Source organism: Eubalaena glacialis, chromosome 3 (assembly GCF_028564815.1).
Source record: "Eubalaena glacialis isolate mEubGla1 chromosome 3, mEubGla1.1.hap2.+ XY, whole genome shotgun sequence".
NCBI classification, from domain to species: domain Eukaryota; kingdom Metazoa; phylum Chordata; class Mammalia; order Artiodactyla; family Balaenidae; genus Eubalaena; species Eubalaena glacialis.
The window spans coordinates 193,954,817-193,980,828 of NC_083718.1; the positions used below are offsets into that span (position 1 = coordinate 193,954,817).

At 65.6% G+C, this 26,012-nt stretch overlaps 1 protein-coding gene across 1 annotated transcript in view; it reads right to left on the reverse strand.

The window, feature by feature from the left end:
• Positions 1 to 10,626: 10,626 nt before the first annotated feature.
• Positions 10,627 to 26,012, reverse strand: part of SKI (SKI proto-oncogene) — a 56,855-nt gene continuing 41,469 nt past the window's right edge. The window contains exons 2-7 of the mRNA XM_061185116.1: positions 14,691 to 14,810; positions 14,494 to 14,609; positions 13,727 to 13,989; positions 13,318 to 13,619; positions 12,507 to 12,737; positions 10,627 to 11,970 (exon numbers count right to left, since the gene is read on the reverse strand). Of these exons, the coding sequence (XP_061041099.1) occupies positions 11,782 to 11,970; positions 12,507 to 12,737; positions 13,318 to 13,619; positions 13,727 to 13,989; positions 14,494 to 14,609; positions 14,691 to 14,810 (1,221 nt within the window). The 3' untranslated portion in view covers positions 10,627 to 11,781. The remainder of the gene's footprint in view (positions 11,971 to 12,506; positions 12,738 to 13,317; positions 13,620 to 13,726; positions 13,990 to 14,493; positions 14,610 to 14,690; positions 14,811 to 26,012) is intronic.

Here is a 26,012-nt window from a genome sequence, read left to right on the forward strand (position 1 = left end):
AAGAGATGGGAGAGGTGGGGGCACCTGCCCTCTGCCCAGCCCACTTCCCAGCAGGGCCTTGGCAGGCACAGCCCCTCAGAGCACCCAGCGGCGGCCTGGTACAGGCCGCTCCTCCCAGCCTCCCCTCCCGCTGGCCGGCGGGTCGCCCAGGATGCCCCCGGCAGAGGCCTCCCTTCTCCGCAGCCCGGGCAGGCCGCCTGGTCTCGGTGCCAGTCGGGTGGCGAGGCCAGCTGTGCAGAGCAACCCCCAGCCGCCCCCAGGGAGGGCTTCCTGGAGGGAGCAGGGGGGCCAGCCCGCCAGCCTGGCTCCGGGGCAGCCTGGCCCGCTCGGTGAGCTCGCTGCTGGCCCGAGGTGCCCTGGGAGCCCTCGGTCCTGGCGGAGTCGGCGAGAGTCTCCAGGTCTGTTTCAGCGACACCACTGGGGCACACAGACAGCTGCCCGTGGCACCCCCCCTTCCTGCCCCCTCCCTTCAGGGCAGGGACAGCCACTGAGGGCCAGCCCGGGGCCTCTCTGATGGAAGAGCCGGGCTGGGGCGGGCACAGGGGACCTTGGGAGGCAGGCGGGGAGCGGCTGCCGCGGGCCCCCCTCCTCAGGCCCGGGACCGCCTCGGGCCCTCAGCAAGCCTGGGGGCGGCCCGGGGGCAAGCGAGCCAGGCAGTGACCCACACTGGCCGCAGCTGCCCCAGCCCGGGCTCCTCTTGGCGCGAGGCCCTGGGTCTCGAGGCGCGGGCGGGCGCCCCACTGCCACGGCCGGGGACGTTCTCTGATGGAGACTATAAATAGGTCTGTCATGGGGACACCAGATGTGCGGTCTCAGCCGGCAGGCCAGCCCTCCTGCCCCACACGGCCCCTGAGTGGGATCGCTCCCCCAAACATGGACACCCGTCCTCCTGGTAACCCTCCCGTTCACAGGGGTTCAGAGCACTGCCAGCCGCCCCCGGCCCTGCCCCCTGCACACCCAGCAACAGGAACCAGGACAGGTCCCTCCCACAGATGCGGCTCCAGAGCCCAGTGGGTGGGACCACCTGGGGAGGGGCCCGGGAGGAGTGCTGTCCACTCCCCGCCCCCCCCCCCGAGCCCTCAACACCCCTTGGCCCTCCACGCAGCACAGATGCCAGCCTGGCCGCGTCAGCCACGGGGGCCTCTGCACCAGATCGAGGCCAGGCTGGCCCTCCAGGGGTTTCTCATCCTGTGGGCTAATCCTTGGTGAGCCCCTCTCGAAGACCCCACTAGAAAAGAGAGCAAAGGTGGAGCAGAGATGAAGGGGAGGCTTCAGGCAGATGCCCGGGTCAGGGCTGGGGGTGCACCTGGAGCACCACAAAGGCCCCGATCTGGAAAGAACCTGCTGGCCAGCGAGCAGCCCAGACCTGCTGTGAGCTGGGGTGGTGGGGGGTGGGGGGGAGGACCCAGAGGCAAGGCAGGGCCTGGGGAGGGGGCCCCAAGTACCAGACAGTGCCAGGGAGAGGAAGGGTGTGTAGACGAGGGGGTTACCATCCTGATGACAGTGAGGCCTGGGGACAGAGGAGGCCAGGCCTAGAGAAGACAGGGACGGAGAGAAGGGCAGGGGAGAGCATTTCTACAGGGGAAGCAGGTCATGCGAGGCCTTCTCTGGTCACATCCTTCAAGGCGCATCCCACCTCCCACCCTGGGGGCTGGGGTGCCCTAGGGCTTCCCCACCCACCCCACCCCCCGTCCAGAGGAGGTGCTTACTCCCCCAGCAGTGACTAGGATCAACTCTGCGCCTGCATGGGGGGCAGTGGGGAGGGACGGGGCCCAAGGCCTCTAGGGAGCCCAGGCAGGGTTCTGGGCACAGGGATGCTTTTCCACACCGGCGGGAACGCGCTGCCCAAAGTTCGAGGGGTCTTCAAGAATCCGTTTTCCTTCGGATCTGGCATAAAAGGCAGGTAGTCCCCCCAGAGAAAAGGGCACCCAAGCAGGCTGAGCGGAAACCTCCTGGGGAGGGCGGGTTCGGATGCGCACCCCGGAGCAAGCCCCTCCCAGCGCTCGGCCGGGAGGTGCAGTTCCCGCCTCCGCCGCCGGGGGTCGCGCCGACACCCCGGCCCCCCTAGGCCGCGCGGCGCTCGGATGCGTGGACACGTCAGCGCCCGCCCGCCCCCGCAGGGGAGACGCTCGGAGCGCGTGGGGAGCCCCTACCTTACCCCGGAGCGAGGGCGCGGGGGCTCCAGCCCAACGTGCCCCCAAGGCCCCTCCCCCCACAGGGTACCCCTCCGTCTCCCCCCGATCCCGCCTCTCCCCAGCGCGCAGGGCGGGAGGGGAGGGGGCACTTCCTGCCGCCCGCTCCCTCCTTCCCGAGCGCGCGCCACCCACAGGCCCCGGGCCCGAGTGCCCGGGCTGCGGGGTGCCCCGGCCCGCTCCGCCCCCACCCCGGTCCTGAACCTGATCCCGCCCCTCGCGGTGGATGGGGGGGTCGATCTCGCGGCGGCGGGGGAACGCGCGGCCCCACCCCCGCGCCCGGCGCAGGCGTGGAAAGGAGGGGCCTGGGCGGGGGCGGGCCGCCCCGTCGTAACCCCATCTCCGACCCCGCCCCACGGCCGGAAGCGCCGCCGTGCCCACCCCCGTCGGAATCGGAGGCGGACGGAGCCTCGCGCACCCCGCCGGGCAGGGGGAGGGGAAGTGAAACCGGGCAGCGGGGCCCGGGGGCCGCGTCGGGGTTTCTGTAGACGCGTAATCGGAAACTGAGGCCACGGGGCGGGGGCGCGGCAGCCGCGCTGCCCTTCCGGACCCCGGCCGCCCGCGTTCCCGCCGCCCCCGCTCTGCCGGGGAAGCCCCCCTCGGCCGCGGAGATGGGGCGCAGCATCCTCCCCTCTCCAGCCTCGCTGGATCTCAGGAGGCAGCTCCGGGGAAGGAAGTGGGGGGATCTGCCCTGTCCCGACTGGAGCGGGGCCTTCCTGGGGAGGGCGTAGCCCACCGCCCCTGTCCCCGCAGCCCGCCCCCCAGGCTCCTAGCACCGCCCATGAGGGGCGCACACCCTCCGGATGACTCACTCCGGCGGAGACACCCACTCCCTGCCTGACTCACTAGGTGCCGGGCCCCACACGGACACCCCGTGCTGGGGGTGCATCTCGGGTTCGCGCTCTGCACCCCCATCGGCACGTTTGCTGGGCGTCCGAGACCCGCGTGACTTGGGAGAGGCCTCTTGGGGTGCTGCGCGGCCTTGGCCCAGCAGGGCGTGGCCCCCGACCCGCAGCCCTAGACTCCGGACCGGGAACCCGGAGCCGCGTGCAAGGCAGGCGGCAAAGGGGCTTAGGTTCCCCCCAAAAGGGCCTGCCAGGGGCCTCCGCACCCAGCCCGCGTGCCACCGCCCCCCCACCTCCCCGCCCGGCTTCCGGCCAAGCCGGAAGGAGCAGGAATTTGGAATGTTGGGAACCAGCATTATAATTCTCCAGGGGCTTCTTCGCCCCCGCCCTTCCCCCAGGGGTGGGCGGGTCAAGAGGAGGAGCCTAGTCTGCCTCCGACGAGGCGGGGTGGTACCTCCAGGGCCGGGGGCCACTCTGGCGTCTGGCTGAGACGCGGTCTCGCGGGTGCCGCGTAAACCGGGGCTGCGGAAGGCCCGTTGCCCGGCCCACCGCCAACCTCAGGCACTGGGGCGCAAGAAGGCGGGGGCGAGGCCCGTGTCCTGCCAGGGGTGCCTGCAGGGAGACCGCACTGGGCGGAGGAGCCCCGACCAGCTGGGCCTCCGAGCACCGGGCGTGTTGGAGCAGCCGCTTGCCTTCCCGCCGGGGAAGCAGTTGTGGGGAACGGCAGACGCCCCCAGTGACGGGGCCAGTGACACCTGCCTGGCCGCGCCGGCTGCAGCCCTCTGGACACACCACCACCCTTCCCCGGCCCGGCCTTGGCAGGGAGCCTCCTCCACAAACCACCAGAGCCTTTTCTGGGACTGTTTTTCTTAGAAACAGGAAGTTGGGGTGTGGGCCACACGTCCCCCAGGTCAAGGCCCCACCGAGGGCAGAGCAGGGTGGGGGTTTGGACCCATGGGAATTCGCCATCCTGCCCGGCTCCTGCAGCCTTCTGGCGCCCGACGGAACCCCAGGTGTACGCAGACAGAGGAGAGGGGAAGGAAACAGGACGACCCGGCCTGGCTGCCCGGGCTCTGCTACCCACCCGGCGCCAGCCCCAGCACTGGGTCACTTGGGCCTCTCGGTGGCACCTCCACGAGTCCGGCCTTGGGCGTGTAGAGCGGGCGCACTGGTGCTCTCCTCCCGGCCCCAGCCCCGCAGCTGCTTGCCCGAGCAGAGCCTGCCCCCCAAGGCCAGGAGACCCCTGCCCCAGACGAGGTGCCGCAGCCGTCCTGGGCCTGAAGACCTGGGTCACTGACCCCATCCCTGGTGGCTCAGCCCCTTCCTCTTCTCCAGCGGAGCTCCTGGGCCCTGCGTCCTGCTCACTGGGCAGGGTGGGGGGGTCTTCTTCTCTTCTCCTGCCCCATGTCTGACGCTTTCTCGTGCTCACAGGTGAGCATCTGTCCCGGTGGTCCCACTGCCAGCCGCTCTGGCTGGGAGCCCCACGGAGAGCACTGTGGACACAGCCCTGGATGCCTGACCCAGCCCGCCTGGCCTGGCCGTGCACCAGGCCCGGCCAGGGTCACCAGCTGGCCCCACCCCACCCGCCTGGCCAGAACAGGGAGGTTTGGTTTTGGAGGGTTTCAGGATGCAGGCCTTCCTTCCAGGCAGGCCCCCACCCGCACCCTTGCCGTGGGCCTGGGGACCCCAGGGCCGCAGAGGATAGAGCCCAGGAGGGCCTGTGGGGTGGCCCTGATGCAAGTCTGTGCGCACTTGACGCCCAGCTTGCAGGGCGCCTGGCACCTTCTTCTCCTGACTCGGTGGAGGGACCAGAGGGTTCTGAGCGTGGGGGAGGGGTATGTGTGGGGGGAGGAAACCTGAGGGGCAGAGGAGGGGGAGGGTGGGCACCCCGACACTAAGCGCGCGCTGCCAGGGCTTCCCTACACGCCAGCTTGCAGCCCGCACAGCTGCGCCCACGGCCTGCCTGGGTACAGGGGGGACCCGATGCCACCTGCTTCTCTGGGGCTGCAGGGGGCACCGGTGACGGGGCGCTGCCAGGTACCTGCCTCCCCTCTCTGCTTGGGTTTTGCTGGACTCAGGTGGCCTCGGACATGAATGCTCTGATGGGGGCCTTGCAGAGAAGGCGACCTCAGGCTCCCTCCCACACAAGGTGCCCTGTCCCTGGAGGTTTCCGGAACAGGCCTCCATGGCAGCAGGAGTGACCTGGGAGAGAGCTTGGGCCGAGCTTCCTGCCTGCAGGGGCTGCCAGGCCAGGCGCAGAGCAGGAAGGCCCGACCCCAGCCCAGCCGGACACCTGCCTGGCACAGGACGCTCCATGACAAGCCAGGTCGGGCTGGCTCCACCTGCCTGCCCACCCCCCTGCTGTGCGGCCACCTGCTCCGGGGCTAGGAGCCCCAGCGGCCCTGGCCCCTGGCACAGGCCTGGGCACAGATGGCCCTGTGTGTGAGGCCTGCCTGCAGGCGCATGTCCTCAATCCTTGGGGGCAGGGGCCGGCAGGCATGCAGATCCCCAAAGTTCTGTCCCTGTATCCCTCCCAGGGTTGCCCGTCAGTGGGTGGGCAGACAGGAGGCTGCAGGGCTGCTGCCCCCAGAGCACAGTGGGTTTCTGTGGGGAGGGGTCCGGGGTCCCTTCCGAGGCCCTGGTTTCACATTCCGCTGACAGCCCCACCCTTTCCTGAGGGCACAGACTGTCCTGGGGGCCGGGCCAGCCTCCCTGTTCTCTAGGGGATTCCACCTCCCTGCGGGGAGAGGGGGGATTACCCAGGTCACCCAGAGTGCGGCCAGGGCTCCTGGCCAGCCCCGGTGGACCACCAGCTGCCCGGCGGCCTGGTGAGCACAGTGTGGGAAGGAGGCCTCAGGGATCTCGTGAACCGCCCTAATCTGACTTAGACCCGCTCGTGGAGCCCTCCGACCATTCTCTTCTGGCCAGCAAGAACGGGTGACCCTGCGACAGGACAGGCAGAGACGAGGGGGCAGGGGCAGGCTGGGGTCTGGGGCCAGGTGGGCCAGGGAGGGGGCTGCTGCCCACAGCTGGGCTCTGCTGGAGGTGTGGGTGGGGTGGAAGCTGGGGGCCACACCGAGGGCCAGGGGCTCGGGGAAGGGAGGACGAGCTGTGCCAGCTGTTGCTTAAAGGGCAGGCGGCTTCCTCTTTCCACGAGGGCGCGCCTGGCATCCGCCTCCCCGGATAAGGGCCCGGCGCTCGGCCTGCGGTTGCCCCCTTTGACCACAGGACGCTGGGTAGGGGCTGGGGGGGGCCAGACTGTGGCTCTGGGGCCGGCAGACTAGAGGGGTGGGGACCCCAAAACACAGGCAGGCACAGCTGAGAGCTGAGGGGGCCGGGGCGGGGCCCCCAGCTGCCAGTGACGGAGCAGAAGTGAAAGCCGGGGGTGGGAGCAGCAGGGCAGAGACAGAAGCTGGGGAGCCGAGGGGGTTCTCAGGAGCACCCCACCCTGGGCTCACTTCACCCCAGGCCTCGGGGGGACTTGGGAACTGGCTCCAACGTGGGGGGTGGGCCTGCCGAGAGCTGCCGGTGCAGGGACACTTGCTCCAGCCCAGGGCCCTGGGCAAAGGCCAGGCTGGGGGATGGCCCCGTGGGTCCCTACAGCGGCCCTTGCTGGTGTGACGGTCCCGAGCCTGGGGACCCAGAGGTGGGGGATGGGGATGGGGCAGGGGGCTGCCAGGAATTCCCGAGGAGGGGTCCCTCCCTCCCCGAGGGTCTGATCTCCTCTCCCCGAGCCCTCGGGGTGCCCTGACCCCTTCAGCATGGGCTCGGGAAGGGGATTCTGAGCTCAGACGGCTCCCATCCTGTCTTCTCTGGGCCGGGGGTGCCCAGAGCCCTTGAATGCCATCAGGTTACACCCAGAGGTGAACCCAGAGGGAAGCCCAGGGCAGCGCAGGAAGACGGCAGAGCCTGGAGCCCCCGGGAGCTGCCACCGGCCCAGCTCCAGGCCCCCGATGGGCTGAGCACCACGCTGGCCGTGAGGACACCCCCAGACTGCACTCCCCCAGCCCCAGAGGGCCCCCAGTCTCCCTCGGGAACACCTCCCCCACCCCCCCATTTCCCTGGCCGTCAGGACCATGGGTGTTACGTGGACCGCCCGAGCGGGGAGCCGGGGTGGAGCCGGGGGCCGAGGGGCTGGGCACTGGCGGCCAGAGATGCTCTGGGGAAGGGTGAGGAGAGGCCGTCGCCAGGCGGAGCCCAGAACGAGGCCTCGCGTCAGCTCTGGGGAAGAGCGCAGACTGTGGAGCACGTGGCACCCACGCAGCGGAGACAATGCCCTGCAGGGGCGGCAGATCTGGACACGGGACATCACCCCCAGTCACACCACCCAACCCTGCTGGGCTCAGTGGAGGTCGTGAGGAAGGCGTGCGTGTCCAGCGTTGGGAGTGGCAGGGCCTCAGCTGCCCTCAACTGGCGTCCATGCCTGCAGTACCCCCAACGGGCCGCAGTGGACGGCTGACCACTCAGGAGACCCCAGAAGATAGTGCTGCGCAGCACCCTGGATGTCCAGGCAGAGGCAGCGGTCAGGTGGACGAGGGACTGCACGGCCCAGTAACATGGCCGCTGTGTCTGGCCACCGGCCTTTCTCCCTCTCTCCTCCCCCCTCTGGGTACGTGGGCCAGAAGCGCTCCCTGGGGGCCATGCCTGCCTCATCTCTTGCAGGGCAGTGCCCCAGGGTCCAGCCCTGCCCGGGGAAGGGGGCCCTCAGATTCTGACTGATGGCCCTACAGCTCAGTGGAAGGCCACTCCTGAGAGGGACAGTAGTCAGGCCCAGGTGACACCTGCACCAAGGGGGGACAGAGGGTATCGGGGCCTTGGCTGTGCCCCATTCAGGTGGGTCTGTCGCCCACACCACTGGGCCCAGGGCCCCAGGCACGGCTCTCGGGTCCAATGCACGGGCGGGAAGGGGGCGGGGCTGCAGCTTAGGGCCCAGCCTGCCTCCCTTCCCCTGACCTGTCCCCAACCCTAGGTGGCACCCCATGACCCTGGACCTTGGGGCAGCTTTCTCCTGGGCCCTGCTGTCCCCCGCCCCAGCCTGGCCTGGGTGGAGTGGGCTTCTGCTTCCACACTACAGGCCATCGTGCACCCGTCCCTGGGGGCTCCAGGGGAGCACTTCTGGGCCCAGGTCTGGGGGGCTTCCCAAGGCTGGGGGGAGGAGTAGAAACCCGGGAGCCCTCCCAGGCTGGGGTGTGTTTTCTCCAGGTGACCTGTGAGGCCCCACGGCCTGGGCTGGGAGGCCGGACCTAGGTGGCCAAAGGAAGCCTAGTGAGGTGGCACCCTGGGGCCCAGAACCAGGGGTGGGGCTGGGGCGGGGCTGAGGCGGGGGGGGGGGGGTCCTGGGGAAGCCCCCAGGTAGTCGGGCAGGCGGGGGGTGGCCCTCTGCTCATCCTTCAGGGCAGCACATTGGGGTCTGCGGTTCTGATGCCACCTGGCCCCCTCCCCGTTAAAGACATGGGGCAACTCTGCAGGGAGCTGGCCATCTACCCCCGGGGGGCAGGCCTCTAGACCCCATGGGGGACAGGCCAGGAAGGGCCCCCAGCCGACGTCCACAGTACAAGGAGGAGCCGCAGCTTGGCGTGACCTTGAGGGAGAGGGATGGAGGGCGCCCCAGCTGGGACCTGCCCGCGTGTGCCCCGTGTCCACTCGGGGTCAGTGGAGACTGAAAGGCCCCAGGGTCTGACCGACCTGAAGACAGGCACCCCTTCCCGGGCTCAGGCCTAGATGGTGGCTGGAAGAGGGGCAAGGAGTGCTGGAGAGGAGGGGCTCTGGGGTGGCCAGGCGAGCGAGTATCTTACGATGTCATCTGTTTGGGGAGGGGCGCCAAAGGACTAACGGGTACACAGAGAAATAGAGAAATATGCCAAGCTCTTTTTTTCTTTTTAAATCAGGCATTTATAAACAAGAAAGCATACATTAATTACATAAAAATAGTTTTCGAATAGTGAGTAAGTCATCATATTGTCATTAGCAGCAGCAAAGGAGAGAAGGGGACGGTGATGCAGACGCTCCTGGCGGGTACGAGGGTGGAGCTGTGGTTTTTTTCCTTAATTGAAAAAAAAAGTGTCCTTTGTGACTCCTGACTTAAAGCAAGAACAAGACGGCCTCCCCAAGCCTGGTGGGCGCGGCAGGCGGTGTCGCCCAGAAAACCGGCTCGAGCCGGTGGGCATGTTCTGCCTCAGTTAGAAATAACCCAGAAAACAAGACAGCTACCAGGTAAGAAGAGAGTCCCGGCAAAGGACCCACCACGTACACGTATGATACACGAGTATCAGAGGAAAAAATATTTACATGGTCGCTTTGTACATCGGCGAGTTCTGTACGAAAAGCAGGATATTATGTGAGTTAGCTGCTCCATAGATATGAATGTTATTGCTGTTGTTTTTTTCCCTTCGTTAAAAGTCTTCTTTCAGCATAGAAATAATGAGTGATTAAACTGAATACACGATCATTTCGATAATGGGTATTACACAGGGGGAGAGTCAACAGCCTACGGGAGAGTGCCTCTTCAGAAAGGAAACGCAACTGCAGCTGCACGGCAGGAGCCCGGGGACCCTGCCCCCGAGGACGGGGACGAGGACAAGGGTGGACAGCCCCATGGCCGGCCTCGCCCAGGGGCCGCCACCGGCGCTGGCAGGCCAAGGGACCTCGGGGCGGGCCCGAGTCCACCGCCCCACCTCCAGCTCTTCCCGACATCTGGGGACCAAGCCGGACAGTGGCGGCATAGACCCGATGGCCGAGACGTGCGGGTGACCGGAGGGGACAGAGCGCGGGCGAGGAGGCGCAGTGGCCCCCACTCGCAACTTGGAAAAACGTATCTCCCTCTGAAGCCTAAAAACTCAGAAAGTAAACGGAGCAAAGCAGGTGGCCTTGGGCGGGTCCCGGGGCCCTGCGATCTCACTACGGATTTTCAGACTTGGCAACAGAGCACAGCCGCACAGAAGCACACTGAGACGCTTAACGCTTTGCTCCAACTAAATCATTTACTTTCCCTTGAAGAAATGACCGCAAAAACACAACTCTGGAAAAACAAAGCTAAACACAGCATTCTGAGTGTTGCGTGACACAACCGACCCTCTACACGACACGGTAATAATGCCCATTGGTGGATATACGTATGGCAGAGGTTTTAAATTCCATGCATACAGATTTAATAACTGCAAAGAAAAACAGAAGCAAAAAAATTTAAAAAAAAAACAAAAAACAAAAACAAAAAACAACAACAACCAAACAAACGCTGCATATACACGATGTCCCTTTTGCATTGCACTTTAGAAGGGGGGCCGGCAGCACCCGGCCCCCACCCAGTAAACCAAGGGCAAAACCCCACCGACGATGCCGTCACCCGGTCTCCGCTCCACTCGGCGGTCGCGGCACCACCCCCAGCCACGCTCGCAGCTGCCGGGGTGCTGGAACGGAGTCGGGCAGAGGGTTCTGGTAAGATCTCTCCGTGTAAATAAATACCATGATTTTAGGACGGGCAGCCACCTCGTCTACTGGGAAATCATTTTTCAAGCTTGGGCATAAGAAACCTTATACAATTCGCATACAGTTGAGAGTAAACGAGATTATTTGGAATAAATGCAAGTAACTCATTGTGATAGTGGCAGATTCAATAGCTACTGAAGACATATTTTGGGGCTAAAAAGACAAGTCAGGGTTTGCTGTACAAGATGCTGGAAGGCACAGAACTACCCCCCGAAGTTCAGTTTTTGCATTTTCGTTTTCGTGTGATTCCCTTGTTCAACCAAGCACCAGAGGGGTTTCTAAACACTTGAGCACTTAGGATGTGAATGCTCTATAAATCGGTTTGCAGTATTTGAAAGTAAAAACCTCAGTTAACTGGGGAATAAAAAGAGAAGGGAAGATTTTTGACAAAGTGCAGTTCTAAATATACGTTTAAATGAACGAACAAACAAAAAGTGAAATAATGCTGTGTTTTGTTCCAATGCTGCAGCCTCAGTCCCCAGACAGAAGGAGCAACGCCTGCCGAACTGAGAGGGTCGCCCGGTCGAGGGCGCGCGTGCCCCGCCAGCGCGGACCCGTCTCCCGTGGCCTCCAAGCACACCTGCGGACACACCTGTGGAAGGCGGGCTGGAGCGGCGGGCGGGTAAGGCGGCAGTGTTCCAGCTCATCGTGCCTGCGCGGTGCTCTCCGTGCCCTTCCCGGTGGCAGCACAGGAGACGGGGGTCCTTGTGGCTGAAAAAATAGACTCTGGAGAAAAACCCTTTGTGTTGTCACGCGGCCGCGGGCGCGGACGAGCTGCGATGGCTTCGAGGGGCAGGGCGGCTGCCACCCTGGCTCCCTTGCGGGTCCTCAGGTGGCGTCACGTGTGGGTGGGGCTTTTAAAAGTTAGTCATTAAAAAACATGTTGATTTCTTTGAATATCAAGTCTCCTTATGGGTTTTAAATAGCTTATCACAAAAGTGTAAATGTTAGAACGATCCGGCAAGCGGAGGGCCAGCTGCAGCTACCGAGCTGGCCTCGGCTCCGGCTGCAGTTGGGGACCGGCTTGCTCGCTTGACCTTGGCCAGTAGAAAATTTTGCAGTGGATTCCAAAAGTATGTGGTTCCAAACACTTGCTTGGTTCTAGGCACAGTAAGACGTTGTGCTATATGGACCGGGGCTGGGGGGGCGGGGGGGGTGGGGGTGGGGAGCGGCCCCGCCGGCACGGAGCCCCCAGCCCCGCTGCCCGCCCGCCCGCCCGCCCTGCGGCGTCCGCCCCGCGCAGCAAGCAGTGGGTCCGGCTAGGGCTCCAGCTCGGCCGTGCTCTCGCCGCCCGTGGCCTCAGAGCGGGGCCGCGGCCACAGCTGCTCCTGCAGCCCCTTCACCACCTTCTCCAGGTGCTCCCGGGCCTCCCGCTCCCGCAGGAGGTCAGCCCGCAGCTGCTCGCGATCGGCCTCCGCGTGCTGCAGCTTCACCTGCAGGTCCTCGATCTGGAAGGGGACGCCCCGCGTTAGCCGGGCCCGCTCCCCACCTGGCCGCCGCCCTGGCCCCGGCCTGACCCTCCGGCCCATCACAGGCTCGCCCCACGCGCCGCCCACTGGACCCGGGCTGGTGAGGCTGGCAGGGCCTGGGGGAGCTTCCCGGGCGGCACCAACCCTGCCCGCGGAGACCCTGAGTGGGAGAACTACCCGAGCCCCGAGTGCGGTGGCCTCGGGGCGCCTCTCAGCCTCCTGGGCCCGGCCTGGGCCCCCGAGGCAGCAGTGAGGCCGGAGGAGGGTCTACGTGGACCCCGTCTCCCGACCCCAGGCCAGGCAAGGTGGCGAACTGGGACAGGCTGAGACTTTTAATGGTGCGTGAGGGTGTGGGTGCAGCCCTCCCCCCAGGACAGGAGGTGAGGAGAGCCTGGGGCCAGGACACCCCCGTGGAAGGAGGACCCCAAAGCCCAGCAGGGCCAGGCCGGCCCCGCGAGGAGGGGAGGGACCCTGAGATGCCGACGGCGCGCCCGCCCTCCCGGCGGCCCACGTACCTGGGCCGAGTACTTGGCCCGCAGGCGGCCGGCCTCGCAGCCCTTGTCGCACACGCGCGCCTGCCGCGCCTGCTCCAGCTCCCGCTTCAGGCGGAGCCGCGCCTCGTTGGCCTCCTTCATCTTCTTCTCATTCTCGGCCCGGAGCCGCTCGATCTCCTTCCGGAGGCTGCGCTTGGCCTCCGTGGCCTCCCGCAGCTTCTCCTTCTTGGCCACGCGCAGGAACTCCAGCTCCTGGGGCGAGGGCGCCGGCTCAGGGGCGCCCTCACGCCAGGCCTCCCCGGCCCCGGCCCTCCTGTGCCCACTGCGCACAGCCCGAGGGGAGTCCCTGGGGCCGGGGGAGGGGGCTCACCCAGGCATCGCGCCATCTGGGGGCCCCGGGGACCCTACGCAGCCAGATGGAGAGGAGGCGGCCCTTTTCGGGGTCTCACCCCCAGCCCCCAACACGCTCATGGATATGCATGTGGGGAGCCACACCTCCAACCAGAACCAGGGAACCGGTGCGGGTTTCTGAGAGAGTGGTTGAAATGGGGCTCTCGGGGCTGGCAGGGCTGTGCTGTGCTGGGGCCACGTGTCAGACGCTGGCTGAGGTGTGAATGCAGCTGAGCCCTGGGGTGACAGCCCCGCCCTCGGCAAGGTGGCGCACAAGGCGACCAGGGGGCCGATGGCACAACCGCAGGGTCTCTAGCCCCCGCCGGGAAAGGAAGCAGTCCCGGGTGGAGTCGCCCGGAACCGGTGCGCGAGAGGGGCCGGCGGGGCAGTGCCCGCTCCTTCCCCGCACACTCGTGCCCCCGCCGGCCCCCGCCCGCCCCACCTGGTGGAGGCTGCGCTTGGCCTGCAGCGCGGCGCTCAGCTTCTCCTCCTGCTTCACACGCATCTTCACCACCTCGTGCAGGAACTTCTCTTTGGCTTCCTTGGTGTCCAGGCCGCCCTCCAGGGCCTGCCGCAGGTGCTCCAGCTCCACCTCCAGCCCGCTGCTCGGGGCGTCGGCGGGGGCCGCGGCATCGGGGGCGCCGGGGGCCGCAGGCAGGGCAAGCAGGCCTGGGGAGCTCAGGTCCTTGGCGGAGCCGGATGAGGTAAAGGACGGGGAGGAGAGCGAGGACAGGGAGGAGGTGACTGCAGCGGCAGACAGACGGAGGCGCGGGTTAGCAGGGCGTCCAGCCCCAGGAAGGGCCGGGCGGGCGCCCCCCCGCGCCGAGGGCAGGTTTGCGGGCCGCACTCACACTCCTCTCTTCCCTCCACCTCCACCTCGGCCTCCGAGTCCTTGTCCTCCTCTGGGGCAGGCCCGGGTGCCGGCGTCTCCGGGGCTCCAGGGGTGTCCACTGTCAGCTTCCGCTTCCGAGGCTGGACGCAGCTGGTGACGGGCTCGGGGGCCCGGGAGACGACCGTGGCGCAGGGCGGGCTGCTCACCACCTTGTGCTGGGCTGGCGGTGCTAGGGCCACGTTGGGGGCCACGCCCGTCTCAAAACTCTTGTAGGAGTAAAAGCTGCAGGGGTGTGGCGGGCGTCGGGGCCTCGGCATCTGCCCCCCGCACCCCCTTGCCCCGCCCCTGTACCCCCTGCGCCCCTGCATGCGCCCCTGCACGCCTCCACACCCCCGCTGCACACCACCCCCCATCGCGGCCCCGGCTCCCATGGACTGCGTGAGGGAGCGGACACTACAGCCCGGGGCCCTGGGGGAGCTGCAACACAGCGACCGGCCACCATACGCGGGACAGGCCACACCCAACGCAGAGCGCGCGGCCAACTCCAGACGCCACTGAAAATCCTAGCTTCCCCCCCGCCCACCCCCCATGCCATCAAAGAACCAGCACTTCTGCAACTGCCTCGACCGGAGGGCTGGGGATCTGACACAGCCTCCAGACCACGTGCCCGTCGAGCTCAGTGATGATTAAAGCGGGAACCTGCTTCCCCGGCTGGTTCGGGGCCCCGCAGCAGGGTCAGGCTGAGCTGGGACGCGGACATGCCCATCACAGCTGGCAGGTACTCACCTGTCTCGAATCAGGGCTGGGAGGTGTGGGGAGAGCTCTTTGTCACTCGCAGAAACCGCAGGGGACCAGGGTCGGAAAGCAGAGAGGCGCTGGCGAGGGTGGACGCAGCCCAGGCTCTGTCGGGAGAGAGGCGCCGTCAGAGGCCGGGCCCCGGGCCGCCCCGCACGCCCGCCCTGCACGCCCGGGCCGCACAGCACCTTGCTGGAGGAGCCGGCCAGAGTCCGCAGCCAGCCAGACTGCTTGTCCTTCTCGGAGGATGTGGGGTGCTGGGAGGGGGCGTCGTCTGCTTTTCTTACGGAGGCCGGGGGCTCGGAGACCTGTGAGCAACATAGAAGTTCCCGTTGGCAGGTTGTGAGGGGTCCCCCGGGGCCCGGTCTCAGACGCAGCGGAGCACGAGGCGCGTCCAGGGACGCATACACCCTGCCCGACTCATCACCCAGGGCAGGCCCGGCCCCACAGCAGTGCTGCACACACGCCCACCGGGCACTGGTGCAAGACAGCAGGAGGGACCCCTGCTCCTACCCTCGGGCCACGGCCAGTCTGGAAGAGGCAGCCCGGCAGGCAGGCTCGCTGGCCGAGTGTAGGGCCCTGTCGGCGCCACCCAGAGCTTTCCAGGGGTGCCACGCAGCACCCCCAGAGTTCTGGATTTCACCACATGGAACTAACTTCAGAAACTTCCTGTGGGCCTGGGGCAGCTGCACGGTGGGCTGGCAGGGCAGCCCTGGGCTGTGCCCCCTCCCTGCCTGAAGGAACATTCCCAAAATGAACTGAGTGTGTTCAGCTTGACGAGGAAGCCCCCTCGACTTTCCCAAGTCTTGCTGTCAGGGAAGGAAGCTTGGGACAGCGACCCCGGGCCCAGCAGCCGCGCGTTGTGTCTGCTGGACGCTGTGGTCCAAGTGGCCTCCTGGGCTGGTGTCAAACTCCCCCCCAATCTGCCAGCACCAGAGTCCTGAGGACACAGGGTCCCTCCCCAAGAAAACAGAACAGTCTTTGGAGAATGGACGGTGCCTCCCACCCCCGGCCGGAGCCTGGGCGTGTCCAGGAGGCCACTGAGGGCGAGGGGCTGGGGGACAGTGCCCATCACCCCCGGGCCTGACCTCAGGAGGGGTGGGGGGGAGGGGCTCCTTCCTCCCCAGGGGGCACTTGGAGAAAATACTGAACCCCAGAACTGGCCCGAAGGTCAGCAGGCCCATCCCCACAGAACTCAAGAGACAAGGGGCAGGCTGGGCCAGGCCCCCCAGGGTGAAGGAGCCAACACGCGTGGGTGTGTGCGCAGGGGGCCGCCCCCGACCTCGCAGCCAGGGAGCCAGGCTCCCTAACTCTGCTCCAGGCACCGTGTAGCCCTCGGGCCCCAGACCTATGGGACTGGACGGCGAGGCTCTGGCCTCGGTCCCCGCACGGGGCAGCTGTCCCAACAGCCTGCCCACCCAGCCCCAGGAGACGGCGCGGGGGCCCCACAGACAGCGGGGACCGTCTCCTCAGACCTGAAAACACTCACTCCGGAACGAGAGGCCCACTTGGTGCTGCTTTTCAGGGGAAAGGAGTCGCGGTGATGCCTAGACCGGGCGACACCCACAAGGGTGGGGTTTCCTGTCTGCGCCCAGTTCTCGAGGGAGACAAGCCACAGTGGCCCCGCCGGCTCCTCCGATTCCGAGAAACCTCAGGGAGCCTCGTGGCGGGTGTCAGTGAGCCGCGCGGCAGGGGCGGCTTCCCACTTGGGAGAAGGGCCGGAGCCTCCTGCCCCCGCCTCACCCCGAGCCCTGGTCCACCCAGGACGCAGGGAGGCAACTCGGGAAGCCGAGCAGCCCGTGAGACTCCCGACCCCGGTGCGCCTGCCATGAAGCTCAGCCAACTGGTTACGAAAGTGAGGAAGCAGCGGAAGAGGAGCTTGTGGACCGAGGCTGGGTGGGCGCGGGGCTGCCAGGGCCCCGAGGGAGTGTGGCCTCCTCAAAGCCCTGGGAAGGACAGGCCGGCGACAGCAGGCGGTCGGGGACAGAGCTGTGCGCGGCGATGGCCGCACGTCCCCGTGCGAGAAGGTGAGCCTGTGGCCTCCGGCTCCTGACCCCGCTGGGCGCCTCAAAGCCCAGGACGCTCCCCAGCAGCGGGGCTGGGAGCCCGTGGCCACTTCCCCACACTCGAGGACCCGGGTGGGAGCACGTGCCCTGTGCACACGCCCCAGGGCAGGGGGGTGTGCTGCCTGACGGAGAGGCCTGTGGGGACAGCGCCAAGACGTGGGTCCCAGGAGACACCCCGCCGCCACAGGGTGCCGTCACCACGGAGAACAGGACACGCGTCTGCCCGTAGGGCACTCCCCGCTGTGGGGTCTGTGCGTCACCCAGGGACCTGTGTACGTCTGCAAGGATTTGGGGGTACGATTTGGGAGTGCTGTCACTCCCGTGACTTTCAAGTCCGGCCAGGCCAGGAGTGTCAGCCAAGTCAGAGGCACCAAACCGTGGGGTCCGCTGGATATGGGTGGAGTGGGGTCTGGACGGCTGCTGGGACTGTGGCCACCGCCAGAGACCAGCGCAACGGCAGCAGGCAGACCGGGGGGGGCTTCCAGCGTCCCCCACCTCGTGCTCCCAAGGGCCATACTCAGTGCCTAAGCCCCAAAGGCCCTGCAGGCCAGCCCAGCCAGGCAAACCTGGGGGCTCCTCCCTGCAGGCAGCAAGCCCTGGACCCACCGCGGAGCAGCCTGCACCCTGTGCTAAGGCCCAGAGGTGGGGAAGGGGCGGAAGGAGGGCTTTGGGCCATCGAAGACGAAGCTCACCCTGAGTGTCTGAGTCCCCACCCCCAGCGCTGCACTGAGAGCCCCAGGGTCCGGCAGCACGAGGGCCTGGACGCTGGGCCCTGGCCTGCACATCTGCGGACCTCAGGAGCCCCCGGATGCTGGCAGTCCCCACGCCATGGGCCTGCTCTGCCGCGCCACGCTCCGTTTCTTATGCCCTACACCTTGGGCATCTTAAAACAAAACGACAACGTACATGAGGCAGGAGAGAAAGAAGAAAGAACATTCCAGATGCAGCTCGTGGCACCGGGCTGAGGCCTGAGCGCACAGCGTGACGTCTGCACACACACAGCGCTGGGGCATCCCATCCTCCGTGTTCCCAGCTCTGGGGCGACCCTGGCAGTACAGAAGGGCGGATCCCACTAACCGCAATGCAGAGCCGGGGGCCAGCAGGGCACAGAGCCGCCCAGCGCTAACCTGCACGGGACAGAGCAAGGGAAGCCCAGCAGCAAGGGCAGGACCAGCCCCAAAGGGCCTGGGGCTCGGACAGGAAGGCTCAGACTCATGGCCTCGAACACAGACACGCGGGCAGGGCTGAGGGAGATGCCGCCTGAACACAGCGCAGCGGGGCTGCCCAGGCTGGGCCCAGCATGGAGCACGTGGGAGGAGTGAGCGCCACCCAGGCGCTGCCCGGCGGGAGCAAGCGGCCACTCAGAGTCACCTCCCTGCTCAGGTCGACGACTGCATCCGCGAGCCCTCGTGGGATGTGCGGGTGACAGGGCTCCACCCGCCCAGACGGGCGCCGCGCTGCCCTGAGAACTGCCACCTGCATGGAGGCAGGCGTCTGTCCAGGGCGCCCCGGGTCGCCAGGATGTGGGGCCTCCCTGCACCGCCCAGGGGGCACACGCACCTGCTCAGGGTCGCGCACACGCGAAGCTCAGCTGTGCAGGCCGCGCGCTGGCAGCCAGAGGAGAGCAGTAAGCACCCGCCTCCCCGGGCTGCGTTGGTCCGTTTTCTCGCAGCACAGAGGCGTCCCCTCTGGCCATGGGGCCTGAGGCCGGGATGCCCGCTGCCCTGGGCGCTCTGCAGGGCTGAGGGCGGCTGGTCCCCACACGCCCTCTGGTCCAACAGCGCTGGACGACGTGGCTGGGGGACCAGGTGGGAGCGTCCACCCACTGAGACTTGCGTCGCTGGCCAAGGAGCACGGCCAGGACGGAAGACCTGACCCGTGGAGGAACGACACTTGGCTCCCCCAACTCTTTGCTGGGGGTGGGAGTTCTGCCACCTCGGGGACCAGGCCCAGATGAGGGTCCGGCCAGGCACTGTGCTCGGCCAGGAAGCGACACGCACTGTCCAGCCGCCAGATCCTGGTCGTCAACTTCTTAGAAGGACAACATCAGCCTCGGTGTCACCCCCTGCCCCCCAGACCCGGGTTAACCCAGCCCAGCCAGCAGCATGGCGCGCCTCCTGCCATCAGATACAGGAAGAGCGCCAGCCTCTCCCCGGAGGCAGCGAGCAGCCTCCACAGATAACCCGAGGGGCCACGTCCCCACCTCTCGGGTGTGAGCACACACCTTCCAGGTGAGCAGGAAGCTCCCCGGGAAGCTCACACAGAGCTGGGGGTGTCCTCCAGATGCATGTGCCCTGCTGTGCAACATACCTGCCTGCACCCCCTCCTCCACCCCCTATATCATCCCCTCCCCATCACCCTCTCCCGCACCCCGCACCCCTCCATCACCCCCTCCTCCACCTCTTCACCAGGCGGCGGCTAGTGTGCAGAGCTGCCATGAGTGCTGGGAGAGCAGCCAGTCTCAGAGCTGACCTGCAGGCAGCGGCTCCCCTTTGCCAGCTCACAGTCCGACAGATTCTGCACCAAAGGCCCGGGTAGGCCGTGCTAGGGGCTGGGAGAGCGTCTCACCCACCGTCCGAGGCAGCTCTAACTTCAGGGGAGGGCTCCGGGAAGCGCCGGGAGGACCGGGTGGGCGTGGGGAGAGTGACCGCTGTCGGGTCCCGTGCAGAAGGCAGAGGCCGAGGGGCAAGACCACTGGCCGCCAACCTGCAACACCAACTGCTCCAGGAAGCTGTGACGACGGCCCAGAGCCCGGGGCACCTCCCCCCCGGCCAGTGCGGGCGAAGCAGCAGGATCACCCAAACGCCCAGGCCCCCGCCCAAGGGCCACCGGTCAGGACGGAGGCATCAGGGGCTGCTGGACCGGCACTGCCACCGTCACGAGCTCATTTTCCACGTGGCGGGAAAGCGGTTCCTTGAAAGGACACAACCCAAACCTCCCCTCTGCTTCTCACGTCCTCACCTGGCTCTCGGGGTGTGGGCGGCCAGGGGAGGCCCCTCCCGGCTCCCGAAGGCCAAGACTGTTTCTGTGTAGCTTCCCTCCGATAAACTGCTTCCTTAAACCATCTCAGAGAAAACCCGAAGGTGAAGCGTCTGGAGGAACCATGAGGGCTCCAACGGTGTGAGCCCCACCCCCAAGGAACTGCTTAGACGATACCAAAGCACAAGGAACCAAAGATGAAATAGGAAAGGGGGAATTCAGCAAAATCAGAACATTTGTGCTTCACAGGACACCATCAAGAAAGTGAGAAGACAACACACAGACCGGAAAAAAACCTTTGCAAATCACCTCTGATGAGGGACCTGGATCCAGAACACACGAGAACTGCAACTCGAGAGAAAAATAACCCAACTCAAGGGCGAAGGCCTTGGATAGGCATTTCTCCAAAGAAGGCACACACACACAGCCAACAAGCACATGAAGATACTCAGTGTCACTGACCATCAGGGAAACGCACCTCACACCCATTAGGACGGACGGCTATGGTCACAACCAGAAAGCAAGTGTCGGTGAGGATGCAGGGAAATCGGGAGCCTGTGCGCCTCTGGCAGGGATGTGACCCGGGGCAGCTGCCGGGAAAGCTGGTGTAGAACCACCCCGCGACCCCCAGTAAATACCCGAGAGGACTAGAAAAAGGGACTCAGACCTGGTACCAGAATCTAGACCAAGCGCACAGGAATATCTGTTACCTCGTACACCTGCATGTGAATCTACAACCATCTCAAAAAAAAAGTAGAATTTAAAAAAACACCATGAGGTGCCCCTTCACACTCACTAGGACGGCTGTAATTGTTGAAAGGATGGACGCTACAAAGCGTCGGTGAGGATGTGGAGAAACCGGAACCCTGTGCGCTGCTGGTGGGGAGGAACAGAGCTACAGTCGCCACGCGACAGTCTACAGAATTGCCACACAGTCCAGCAATTCCACTCCTGGGCTTTACTCAAGATTACTGAAAACACACCCACAAAAAAATCAGACACGAGTATTCACAGCAGCATTATTCGTAATAGCCGAAGAGTGGAAACGTCCCAAATGTCCTCCGTGGGTGAATGAAAAACCAAAACGTGGTCCCGTCCATCCACACACCGGAGCATCGCTCGGCCTTGATGAGGAGCGAGGCACGGACACGCGACACGGTGGAGCCGTGAGAACACGGCGCCCAGTGAGAGGAGCAGACACGAGAGGCCACACGGTCCCATTCCCGTGAAACGTCCAGAACAGGAAATTCCGCAGACAGGAAGTGCATCGGTGGGTGCTGGGTGATGGGGGGCCCACGGGGTACGGGTTTCTTTCAGGGTGACGGAAATGTTCTAAAATTAGACAATGGTGATGGGTGGCTTATACTAAAAATCACTGGATCATACTCTTAGAAAGGGTGCATTTTATGGCATGTGAATTACATCTCGATAAAACTATTACTAAAAATATCTATTAGAAAAATAAGAGAAACTCAAACCACTGAGGATCGAGGGCTCCTGACTGAGGAGCCCGGGGAGCCGCTCAAGGCCCATGGCACCGAGACGGCGTCAGAGGTCAGGCAAGGTCCCGGCGGGGCTGGCATCCACTGGGCACCTGGCCGGGCAGCCAGGGCACGTCCAGAGTGACAATGTGGCCCTGGCCAGGGTTCCATGGCGGGTGGGTGTGGGGCTGCACACAAATGCAGAGGCTCGGCACGGAGGGCGGCCCCGAGGTCCTGAGGCCCACCCCGGCCCCCGCCTCCCAAACCCTGTGGCCCGGCGTCCTGGCAGTGGGCGCTCCGGAAGCCCCGTCCCGGCTGGCTCTCTCAAGCCTGGTGCCACTTCACAGGTAGGGTCAGAGGGCGCTGCTCAGGCCGCCACCTCACAGAGCAGGGGGCGGGAGAACCTTCAGCGCGCTGGCCGGCATCCACCTGCCCCCCCCCAGCACCCGCCCTCTGGCCCTCCCCGCTCTGTGCCCCGACCCTCAGCAGCTGAAGGCCCAGGTCCCCTGCCAAGACATGGGCACGTGGGCACGTCCGGGGTCGGCACCCAGGGGCAGCACCCTCTGGGGGACCAACTCGGCATCCCCTGTGGCCCCATCACCATCTTACGAGCCACTCGGAAGACAAAGCAGTCCCCCCGCGGCCCCCAACCTCAGGGACCTTCCACCCACAAGAACAAGCCTGCACCCCCCAGACTGAGGCCTCAGAGCCAGCAGGGCCTCAGAAAAGTGGTGAGAGACATTCTTACAAATGTACAAATCGGCAGAAACGTGTCTAAGGAGCATTTTTTTTAAAGTTACAGACGTCATATGAAAACCACTTTAAAAAAAAAAACATAGCAATCTTATAAAAAAAAGAAAAAAAAAAGTCTAGGAATCTTAATACAGCACATCTATTTCTAACTGAATCTTAACATGGAATTCCACTCCTAACTGATATTTCTGAGTTAGAAAGTCACTGCTGGTCTGGAGTTGAGGCAGGACGGAGGGTCTGTCACCCGGATTCTAGGTGATGAACAAGACACACACTGGAAGCATTCCTGGGATTTCCAAGCCCCAGGACAGGACCCAGGGGGATCTGTGCCCCAGAGCAGGGACAGGTGAGTGTAGATGACCGCAGCCCGGCAGGGGCTCGAGGCGGGGGTGCCGGGGAGGGCGCGGGCGTGGGGCAGGGGTGGGGGCAGGCGGCCAGCAGCCGGCCGGGGAGCCTGGGGTCCCCGGGACCCTCAGAGAGCCCCCCAGCCCAGCTGCTCATTTTGCGATCTTCCTGTCATTTGGCGGATCAGCAGAAAAACAGCCAGGACCACAAACGGAGACGAAAAGTTCTTGCTGGGCAGCATCGGGCCTTCACAGCAGCCCGCCCCCACCTCTCCGACCCCCGCTGGAGCTGTCACAGCCGTCAGGCTGGGATACCCGGGTCCGCACACTCTGACACCGGAGAAGACAAGCGAGCGTCCCCTCGGCGTGGAGCTGAGCCCAGGAGGAAACGCCCACGTCACGTGCTGGCCCAGGAGGCCCACCACGCAGGTGAAAGCCCCTCAAGAACCCATAACCATGGACCTGCACGGACCCCTAAGAGGGGCAGACGCCCACAGACCCTACACGCAAGGAGCACAGGGTGGAAACACCCAGAGAGACCCAGCCGGAGCGGAACAGACACAGAGGGAAGCTGTGCGTGTGGGTGGGCACCAGCGCCGGGCAGGCACGTGGCACCCCGCAGAGCGGCCCCGCTCTGCTGGACTCTCCCGCCCGGGGTGAACCCGGTGCCCATGGGGGCCGGAGCAGCCCCGCTCCTGCAGCCACGTGGACCCACCGCCAAGACCGGGGCCAGCCCTGCTGGGCCCCTGAACCCCTGCCCGGGGTGGGCGCAGCAGGGAATCGCAGGCTCCTTCCTGCAGGGATGCCCGCCTCGCCTCAGAGGGAGGCCGCAGAGGAGAGAGAGTGGCTCCCCCGGGCAAGGGTGGGGCTCCGGGCCACCGCGTCCCACCTAGGCTTTGTGACAAAGTCCTGCCAACACCACCCACGTCTCCTACAGCGTAGCTCTCAGCCCCCATGCTTGGGACCACTACCTCTAAACCAGCCCAAGGGCTACGTCACGGATGGTCCTGCAGATTTTACAGTTCTAGAAACTGCAGAGCTATTTTTGTAAGTACCATTAATATTTTCCACGTGATAATTCATGTTTCATATTATGCTTAAATTAACCTATTTTCTGATTATTGTGGTACAGAGAAAGCAGATTAAATTTGCAAGACAACCCCAAACCCCAAAATGAAGTGAAAATAGCAGTTTTACAGATTTGCTTTGATTTTTTTTAAACTTAAGTGGGTCACCTTTTCTGTTACTTCCACACCGTCGACGAGAAGAATAAGTTAAAACTTTTCTAGGGAAACAGTCACTGCCCCTCCCCCGAGAACCAGACCTCAGCGGCTCTCTGCTGAGGGGTCCGCGTTCCCTCCGCAAGGAGGGACCTTTGGCCCGGCTCCCAGAGGGAGGTCCTCCCACCCCCCACCACCCCTCCTGCGGAGGAGACTGTGGGGAGGGGAGGGGAGGGGCGGGGCTCTGGGAAGGGGTGTCCCTGGAGACCCTGGACATCAGCCCCGACGCTGGGAGGCCTCCGGTGGCCCTAGTCCCCGCCACGTCGCGGACCCGCCACCAGCCCTGCTGCACGAGGCCTCCCACACCCGTCTCCCCACACCCCTGCAAAACCTCCCTTTTAGCATCAGAAAATCAGGGGAAGTCCCCCGCTGGACCAGGCGGGGTGGAACGGAACCTTTTCTTTTCCTTAGCAGTCACTGGAAAGTAACTGTTAAAAGGACTTAAAAAAAAAAAAACCCCAACACCAGAACCCGGAGAACAATGAAGCTGTCCTGGGGCTCATTTTACTCTTAGGACGATGTCTTCGAGGGGTGGTGAGGAACAGCGCCTTTCCCAGCGCCCTGACCGGCCAGTGGGGGGGCGGGGGGCCCACAGTGGTCGTCAGGCCTCCAGCCCTTGGGCAGAGAGGGAGGAGGACCAACAGGCCTCTCCGTCCAGAACGAGAGAGAAAGCCGGCAGGCAACACAGGACACTGGGGCCGCCCTTCTGGAGGGTGACTAAGACCCAGCCTGAGAGGAAGAGGACAGTTTAAGGACAGCAAGAGGGGCGAGGCTGGGCACCCCCGTGCCCCACGCGGCCCTCACCCACCAAGGCCCCTCAGGAAGGTCGGCCTCCCCCTTGACCCCCAACAAGCCTCTGACGCAGGAACCACCAGGACGCACGGGCGCTGTCCCCAGATAAGGGCCCCGATGGAGCAGCGGGCACACGGGCCGGGCAGCAGCTCTGCCGGGTCCCCAGCCTCCCCGCCGCCCCTCCCTTCTCCTGTCCTGCCCCCCCAGCCCACGTCCGTGCCAGATGCCAGCCTGTCCCCGGCCCCTCTGCTCACACCCACACCTGCCGCCAGGGGCTCCGTGGGCGCCTCACCACACCCACGGCGTCTCTCTCGCCGCCCCTGGGGACACAGCCCCCGTGCCCTGAGGGCCCCAGGCCCCCTCCACCTCCGCTAACCGGCCTCCTCCTCCTCCGAGCTGCACGCCCTGCCGGGTGGGGGCCAGGGCCACCCTCCGCTGCTTAAACCTCCGGGGCGCCCCCGCACGCTCCCGACTCACAGCTGACACCTGCCGCGCTCGGACCAGGACAAGGTCGGGGCACGCGCGGTGGGCGGCCATGTAGGGGCGTGTAGCCTGCGTACAAACGTAACACCACACTCTCGTGTGTAATCCTTCGCCTGCTCCAGGTGAGAGCCTCAGAGAGTAGCCCGGACCCGGGGCAGCTGGGAGTCAGCAGGGACCTGGCAGGCCTTTCACTGAGCAGAGCCCTAAACCTGGCAGGCTGGCTCCCAGGTGGCCCTGGGACAGGCCCTGGGGAGAGAGCCCCCAACCCCGACGGGTCACATCAGTCAGGACACCGACGCGGACGCTGGCTGGGGGTGCTGAGCCAGGATCAGAGGCTGCCGGCACACAGCAGCCTCCCACGTCCTTCCAGTAAAGGGCCTTCCGCTCCTCCAAACGCCGACGTGACGCCAGACGAGGGTCTCCTGAGGCCTCGGGACCCTAGGCCTCGGCTGAGAGCGGAAGAGGCGGCAGACGGCGGAGCACCCGGGGGCCCAGGGAGGCTGAGGCCTCGGGCTGCTCAGCGTCGCACCCTGGAGGACACACGATCGGAGGCAGAAGCGGGAACGTGTCCCCAGACTTGGCTTCGCCATCTCACCCGCCCCCCACTCCTGCGGGAGGAGCCGCCGGGCCTGGGGCTGGGAGCCGGAGCCTGCAGGTCTCCGTGCACAGAAAGCCTGCTCTTCCTCCAACCCCGCTTCCCATGCGCCAGGCCCTGCCACGAGCTACGCGTCACAATTGGCCTGTGCGGGAGCCTCGGGAAGGTGGATGCGTGAGCCAGGACCGAAGGAGCACCAGGAACCTGGGGGCCGGGGTCCTGGAGGGGGTGACACAGGTGCTGGGGGCTGGTCAGTTTTGTGGAGGGACTCGGAGGACCAGGAGCTCCACGCCCAGAAGAAAGGCCCGGATCCCGGCCACCATCGGTGTCCCGAGGGCACTGCCACGACCCCCACGGGTCAACTACACCCCAACCTCAGAGCTTACTGACACACAGACACGACTCCAGGAAAGAGGCCCAGCCCCAGGCGAGGGCACGTGACGGACCCCCGAGCGCCCCCAAGCCGTGCGTCCTGAGAGGCAGGAGGGAATCGGTGTTGCTCTCAGCACTCCGCCCACCAGACCCGAATGCCAGTGCTGACTGCGCAGGATGGGGGGCTTCCAACAAGGCAGCCGGAGGGAGACGAGGAATCTCTGCTCTCAAGCGACCCCTCCCTCTGGCTGGCACCCAGCTCCCTGGGCCCCGGGAGGCCCTCGGAGGACGAGGTCCACTGCCCACACGCCCCATCCCACTTAGGGGAGCCCCGCGCTCCGTCCACGGGAGCAGACCCTCCCAGC